The 7,835-nt window shown below is 40.3% G+C and overlaps 1 protein-coding gene and 1 non-coding gene across 2 annotated transcripts; both read right to left on the minus strand.

Annotated features, from left to right (window-relative positions):
- Positions 1 to 1,068: 1,068 nt before the first annotated feature.
- On the minus strand, positions 1,069 to 7,507 carry LOC138744436 (large ribosomal subunit protein uL15). The gene is made up of 5 exons (XM_069900600.1): positions 7,400 to 7,507; positions 6,187 to 6,250; positions 6,035 to 6,110; positions 4,988 to 5,162; positions 1,069 to 1,235 (listed from the first exon to the last, which is right to left on the minus strand). Exons 1-5 carry the CDS (start codon positions 7,490 to 7,492, stop codon positions 1,107 to 1,109), a joined length of 537 nt encoding a protein of 178 aa, XP_069756701.1. The 5' UTR covers positions 7,493 to 7,507; the 3' UTR covers positions 1,069 to 1,106.
- LOC138752170 (small nucleolar RNA SNORA3/SNORA45 family) lies at positions 2,192 to 2,324 on the minus strand. The gene has a single exon (XR_011350426.1). It is a non-coding gene; the product is annotated as a small nucleolar RNA SNORA3/SNORA45 family (small nucleolar RNA).
- Positions 7,508 to 7,835: the final 328 nt, after the last annotated feature.

Genomic DNA, 7,835 nt, shown 5'->3' on the forward strand with positions numbered 1-7,835 from the left:
GTACATATGACAACTTTTTAAAAATTTTGCCACAAAATTTGGTGGAACTGTTTGGCCAAGGATACAAAGTAGCAGTAGTTGGAAAACAAATGGATAGGATAACACTCAAAATGGTAATAGCTGGTGTGAAGATATAGCTGTGAGGAAGGAAAATTGATTTTATTACAGCAGCAGGGTTGGAGTACCATAAGGTACAATGTGAGGGAGGATTGGTCTGTTAGGAGCAGAGGATTTTTTTTAAAAAAAGCAATTGGTGAAATGGATGATTGATGGTCAGCACCGACTCAATGAGCCAAAGGATGTCTGTACAGCTCAATTAACCAAATAAAATACATGTGAAATATTTAAGTCTGCACCGACACTGTAATTGTAGTAAAAACAGATGCTAGGGGAACTCAGCTGGTCTCTCGATGTCCATAGGAGATAAAAATGCATTAGTCGTACCTTGAGGAAGGGCTCAGGCCCAAAAGGTCAGTAATACCTCCTATGGAGGTTACAAGGCTGGTTGAGTTCCTCCAACATCTGTGTTTTTATAAATTAAATATATACTTATTTGGATAATTTGTTGTTAGCTGATATTTTCCTCTATGCATGCGACTCATTCTCTAATATACTACCCATCAAGAAGCCAGAGGCAAGGCATACTCCCACTGGACAGAAATCCCAGCTCTTGTCAGTTCTCAGAACCAGTAACCTGCTAACTATTTGATTCACCTCCCTGGACTTAAATTTCTTAAAAGTAAAATTCTCATTCCTTTCCAAAGTACAAATTTTACTTAATTCCATTTCATAATAGGTTAATACTTTGTAGCATCAGGATCAGAACACTAGAAGTTGGTAGTCATCAAGGAATTAAATTGGTCATCTCTGTTCTAAGGTTAATCTCCATTCACATCTTACACATCCCTTCATATTTGATAAAAATTTAACTTCAGCAAAAATAATTGATCATTACATTTTTATAGAAAGTTAATGCTCTTGATTATCCCAATATTTTGGATTGAGACTACATTAATGCACTAATTCCTTCAAGATTTGGTCACCAAGGGAAGAAAAAGAGACCACAGATAAAAGCGTGTTCTTTTTTATTGTTGCACCCAGTTAGTTTATGCCATTAACACACAGGCTCCTCCAACTTCCTTGATTTTCTCTTCTGCTTTCCTGCTGAAGAACTTGGCCTTGACAATGACTGGCTGTTTTGGAAGTCTTCCTTTACCTAGAACTTTATGGTAACCCTGAAAAACAACAAGATTGTTTTGAAGACTAAACATTTTTTTTAAGCCAAGCTCAACTCCTTTAAAACACAATTGCTCAAAACAGAGCACTCATTTGCAGCAGTAATTTCATTAATTTAGTGCTTTGTAAAAATACAAATTGTAGGAATAGACGCAATACACTGATTCAGAAATAATCAGTTATTAATTTTTAAAAATTATATCAATTTGCATTCACATCAGCGCCTAATACAATGGAGCAAGTTCCAGATCTTACCACTTCAAAACATCCCTACCTACCATTATGAGGAGAGGCAAATTAAAATAATCAAGTCCAGGTGCAACAATCATCTTAGTTATTCAGGACTGTAGTTTGCATGATCAATATTTTTAAAAAAATCTATTCTGTGACACCCTCTTCATTTGTGAGAGAGAAATCTTAAATTTTGGAATATCTTATCAATTAATGAGGACGTTTGGTGTTATTTTTGCCAAAGAATACAAGTAGATTGCCATTGCTAATTAAAGTTACTAACCCAGATGCAAACTGACCACCACATTTCAGACAGCAAACCAGAGCAGCAAAAGGTAATCTATATTCATAAATAGGAACAATAAGCACTGCAAACTATATTATCTACAGCTATTTGCATCACCAAGAGGACATCTGGAACCTGAACCAAAATTTCACTGCACCCGTCAAATCAGCAAACAGCAAAGACAATGGAATGCACATTCCAACCAAATATGCAAAAATAATGCAGTCTTCTAGACACAAAATTTGACAATGCTGCCTGTCAACTGTTAAAATCTTGTTCTTGATAAGCACGAGCTCCAGAACTAATCAAAAGGGAAATTCAATCATGCAGGTTCATTTGAACCATTAACAGGGGGCAACAACAAAAAAAAAATCCCTGGATAAAGTATTTGGAAAACAGACTAATGGAAAAAAGATGATCACTATTTTGCAGTGCAGCTAATGTTACTTATTTTGTGGCTGACTGGGCTATAAAAAGAGCTACAGTCAGTGAATAATGTCAGTAATTACTCTTCGAGAACTCTAGCACACCAAAACAACAGAAAATGTAATGATGTGACTCTTGCCTCGAATGTCTGAGGATTCAGTACCAGTTCTGCCATTTAACTAAACCCTTGTGGTAGTTTCCTTACACAGGAACATTCACTGGTCTAAAAGTATCCCATTTCAATCCACATATTTCATTTCAATGTCTGCAGTAGCCTGCATCTTTGATTGCAAAAATTTTTTAAAAAGCACAAAACTGAGGCAGGTGTAAACTTTTATTAAATTTAATACTCCACATGGAAGTCAAAGTACATTTGAATACACAGTGTTTGAGCTTCCATAAAGCCTGGAATAAGGGAGCATGAGCCAAAACTTGAGTTTATCACATGTGCCTCTTACTGGCTCCTTGCAAAGAAATCTCTAGCCCCAGCACCCTTCCACTTAGTTCTATTTCTGCAAATATCTATCAATCCTTCAATTCTTTTTCCTACTTAGCTACACTAAGGGGTAATTTTACAGTAGCCAATTAATATATTCACATCTTTGGGATTCTAGACAAGAGCACACAGCAGAAAAGAGAATCAGAATTTATTGTCTTGAACATGCCACACAATTGTTTTGTGGCAGCATTACAGTGCAAACATTTATATAAAGCACCTTGAAAAATAAATTAAAAATAGTGCAAGAAAACATCAGTCAGGCAGTGTCTGTGGTTCATTGTTCATTCAGGAATCGATGGCAAAGGGTAAGAAGTTGTCCTTGTGCTCATCTTCAGGCTCCTCCACCTTTTTCCAATGGTAGCAAAGAGAAGAGGGCATGGCCTGGGTGGAGGGAGACCTTGAGGATAGAGGCTGCTTTCTTAAGACATCACATCTTATAGGTGTCCTCGATGGAGGGAAGACTGATGCCTGTGATGTCGCAGGCCAAGTTAACAGCCCTCTGAAGTGATTTCTTGTCCTGAGCATCGGCACCTCCGTACCAGACAGTGACGCAGCCAGAATGTTATCCACCTGTAGTTTTTGAGTCTTTGGTGACATATCGAATCTCCTCAAACTCTTCGCAAAGTATGACTGCTGCCGAGCCTTCATGATTGTACTGACATGAAGGCTCCAAGACAAATCCTAAGAGATGTTGACACCCAAGAATTTGAAGTTCCCGATCCTTTGCACCGAGGATCTTCCTGAAGTCCACAATTAATCTCCTTGGTTTTGCTAACTTTGAGTCCAAGGTTTTTGTGTGACACCACTCAATAAGTGAGCTGATCTATCTCCCTCCTGTACACTTCCTCATGGGTGTTTGCGATTTTGACAACCGTGGTGTCAACAAATTTGTAGATAGAATTGGAATTGTGCCCAGCCACACAATTGCAGGTGTATATTGAGTAGAGCAGTGGGCTAAGCACACATCCTTGAGGTGCGCCTGTGTTGATCATCATTAAAGACTTTGCTCCCAATTTGTACTGTCTGAATGAAGTCAAAAGGCAAAGGTACACTCACTCAAGAAATCTTGAACTAGGAGGCAGATACATTGAATGCTGCAGCATCATGCCATTGTATGTTTTCTGAAATTAATTTTTCACAAGGCTTATTAGATCACAAAAATGAGGACAGAAGTTGCAAAAGGATGAAGATTGAATAGCAAAACTCAAGACACAAGTGATAGGGCACAATCCCCCTACCACTCCCCACCCTTATCAATTTCTCAGGGGTCAACATCTCTGAGATACACTGATTCTGCTTATTCACAGCACCCCCCCCCCCAACCTTTTCTGTGATCTCTAAAAATGCAAAAATTTGTCACCCCAACTCATCCAGTGCCAGGTGGGGCAGAGCTTCCAACTTAATCTACTGCATTCCATCTGCTGACTCTACACTGGTGAGACAGAACAGAATGGATGAGCACTTCATTGACCACGTAGTCTGTGAGCTCAAGCTTGGACTTCCAGTTCTCAATCATTTTAATTTCCTCCCAAGATTACCACACAAACAAGCCTGTCTGTCCTCTGCCTCATTCATTGCCAGGGTAATGCCAAACACAAGCATGAGAAACCGTACATAACACTCTTCGATAGCCTTAAATCTGATAACATTGATTTTTTTCCCCTCCCAATTTTAGGTAACTCCATCTCTTTCTAAGTGTTCAAGCATTTTCATCTCCTTTCCCTTGTCCTATTCTTACTTCTCTCTCTCACCCGCTATCCAATACCCTATCATCACCCCTTAGCCACACCCAACCCTCTTGATAAACTCGATATCACCCTATCCTACTTTAGTCCTGATAAAGGATCCCAATCCAAAATTTTGACTGACCATTTCTACCCATGCAGTTGGGTCTTCAGCAGCACCCTGCTTAGTCCCTCTAGTTTCTCATTGTTTGTTCAAGCGCGTGTATGTACTTAGATGACCAAAAAACCTGTTTTCTTAATGGGAAGTCCAAATACCAGAGAAATGAAGTGTGGATGGCACTCAAAATGAATGCAAGAATACTAATATTCAAAGTAGTATTGACTATATTGCCTCAGTCAATGTATTAAATTTGAGTGGTGTAAACTAAGTCCATTATACACTAAATTGTCTCATGTTCAGATTCACAAACGCTTATGCTGATTGTCACCCACTAGCACCAAAGCAGCACTGCTCTACTTGATTACAATGTGCAACCCAATTAATTTCTCATTGTAATACATCAGATCCTCTTTGCGAAGCACGTCCCTATAAATAACTTGAAATTAATGCACGGCGCTACTTACTGCGTGTACAACATCAATTACAGGTGCTGGTCCATCAGACTTCTTAGCATAGTTTAATCTGGTTTGTTCGCTGACCAGTGTCCACAACTTATCCACATTTATGATAGGACAGAATAACTGGTTCTTCTTTAAATGGTAATGTCTCATCCCAACTTTTCCAAAATAACCAGGGTGACTGAAAAATAATGTTTGAAACAGACCAATTGAGCATAAATTGAAGTAGACATTTTGCAAAGCTCAGCTCAACCAACACTTTTTAAAGTGGATAACCCAGAGGGAATTGCCCACCTGACATTCACTTTTTCAAATCTGTGTAGCTTTTATGCAATGCCACTAAATCCATGATTTTTATTTTCCTACATTTGTTTCATTGGGACAACCTGTCTCATCTTAAACTATTAGGTCACATTCCAACTTCATTTTCTTCTTCCCAACACAATGAAAACCTTGTTTCCATTCATCTCAAACAAATAGCAATAGTGAATGAATTAATGTTAAGAGGAATATCAACTAATAACCTAAGCAAGAGATTATGGGTCTTGCGGGGAGCAAAGGAGAAAAAAAAACGAAAGAGCACGTAACAAGAGAGGTGATACAAGGTGAAATGTAGGAGTGGGTAGGGGGATAGTATACAAGAGGCAAAGGGGATAAAATTAAAGCCAAATGTATCTGTATATATCTGTACATTGGTGCAAGGCTAAATTTGACACTGTTAGATTTAATACTGGTATAGTTAAACATTTCAAGTATGGTGGTTTACAAATTCAGCTGTAAAGCACATAAACAGGCTATCAACCATTACATGTACCTACGTTAATGCCAACTGTACATATTAATTCCACATCTCTCTGTGCCTTGCTCATTTAATAACTCAATATAAACACCCAATTATCTGACCTTTACACAGCGTCAATATCAATATGACAAGCTTCAGGAAGTGTTGATATTTCATTTAAGGTGCCATTTTCTCGAACACTTCTCTGGTTTGAGGTGGACATTTTTTTTTAAACCAAGATTTTCAAACAGAACACCCGGTACAAGACATACTATTTATCAAAGTTGATCCTATGATGATGCATTCCACCAGCGTTGCCTCGACCGCCAGGATGTTTCCTGTGTTTCCCTATAAAGACACAAGCAAAGTAATTACACAATATTTAAGACCTACCTAGAAAAAAAAGTTTGTATTTTTTACTCACCAATGCGGCCATGGCCATGGCTGACGTGTCCTCTCAGCTTTCTGGTTTTTCTAAACCTGGTTGGCTAAAACAATTTAAAAATATTTCTGTCACTTTGGCTATCCAAAACCTTTGCACAGCCCTGTGATGCATGCTGGTTTTTGCCAGGACACAAGCATGAAAAATTGTACCCACTTTAGGTGGGTACAGAAAATAATTAAACCACTGATATTACAAGCTAAATAATTTTTCACATTTCAAATAGTTTACCCTTTCACAATGTAAACAAAGGACTAATTTCTTCCAACTATTTCAATCGAAAAAATCTGCTGTAAACCCCAATTTTACCAAACTATATTACACGAACATTGACTTCTCTGCTGATGGCATTAACTTTTCTGCCCACTCTCCAACCAGATGGCATTAACAGACCTGTTTTCTGCTAAATTTGCTCGCTTTTCCCTCCCCCCACCCCTCCTTTTCCTGTCTTTCCAGTATCCACAAATATCTTTACAAGAAGACTCAGCTCCCACAACCAAGGTACAATGGTAAAAGTCAATCACTTTAGTGGATGGTGGGGAGGGGGGTAAATGATTCAATTTGTCATTGTTTACCAAAACTTAAATGACGTATTCCCGAGGATTCTTTATGAAATGACACTGATCATGAAGTATCATTCGGTTCCATACTGGTTCAATTTAGCTTTTTAAAAATAACCTTTTTCAAAGCCTTTAATATTTATTGCTCCTAAAGATTCCAACACAATTATTTTAACACAAATGGAGGATTTGAACCAGTGATTTTGCGCCAGAGGTAAACCACAGAATATCTTCTTCAACCCAGATTCCACCCCCCCCCCCCCCCCCAATTCTCGAGTCGACAAAACTTTACAAAGCACTTCGTGTCACTGTGAATAAAAGTGTTGAATGAACGGGACCGGTCGGTGGCCAGGAAAGCAACAACCAATGCCGACCCTAGCCCGGGTTATCGCGCAACGCAAGCTCGGGTGGCGAGGACGAGGCCGGCGCTATGGCCAGGGACTCCATCCCCCCGCCGGATCCCAGGCCGCAGACACTCGGTGGTCCATTTCACCCAACTGCTCAACGCAACCCGACGCCAGAAGACGCCGCAACAACAACGACGTGCAAATAGCCGAGGGGAGCGGCGCCCGAACCATCGATGCGATGGGATTGAACAGACCCAGACCCGAGCAGACTCACAAAGCACGACCTACCATCTTCGCTGGTGACGTCAAGAGGGACGGCGGCAGGAAGTCTCGCGGGCTCATTCGAGATTTGGTCGATGGAACGGCGCCTGTCCACGTCATCGCCGCGATTCCGCCCTCTGGGTCGAGCTGGCGGGGTTGACGAGGGGCTGCAAGGCCGCTGGAGGTTTCGCCCGGGGGCGGGGTAAACCCAGCAGGGAGTGCCTGTGACCCCGTGAGGAAAGTTCCTTGAAATAAGCCATCATGGAGGGACTTCTGCTGCTCCGTCTTCCACCCTGGCAATGTGATTCAGTTGGACTTCGGAATGAAATCCAGAAGCTGTTGTAGTTTCTTTCTCCGTGTATCACACAGGTATATCGTACTGCGTGTCCTGCTGCGGTTCTCCAACACATTTGTGGTTTATATTGCACCACAGTGTGCATCTAACATTTTACTAAGGGCTTCT

This window comes from Narcine bancroftii, chromosome 1, assembly GCF_036971445.1.
Source record: "Narcine bancroftii isolate sNarBan1 chromosome 1, sNarBan1.hap1, whole genome shotgun sequence".
NCBI lineage: Eukaryota > Metazoa > Chordata > Chondrichthyes > Torpediniformes > Narcinidae > Narcine > Narcine bancroftii.

Bases quoted from the DNA above. Each gene is read 5' to 3' on its own strand.
- LOC138744436 (XM_069900600.1), bottom strand. From the start codon at position 7,492: ATGACGTGGACAGGCGCCGTTCCATCGACCAAATCTCGAATGAGCCCG. The intron at 6,251-7,399 runs GTAGGTCGTGCT...AAATTGTTTTAG, and splicing joins TGACGTCACCAGCGAAGATG to CCAACCAGGTTTAGAAAAAC. The intron at 5,163-6,034 runs GTATGTCTTGTA...ATTATTTTTCAG, and splicing joins AGGATCAACTTTGATAAATA to TCACCCTGGTTATTTTGGAA.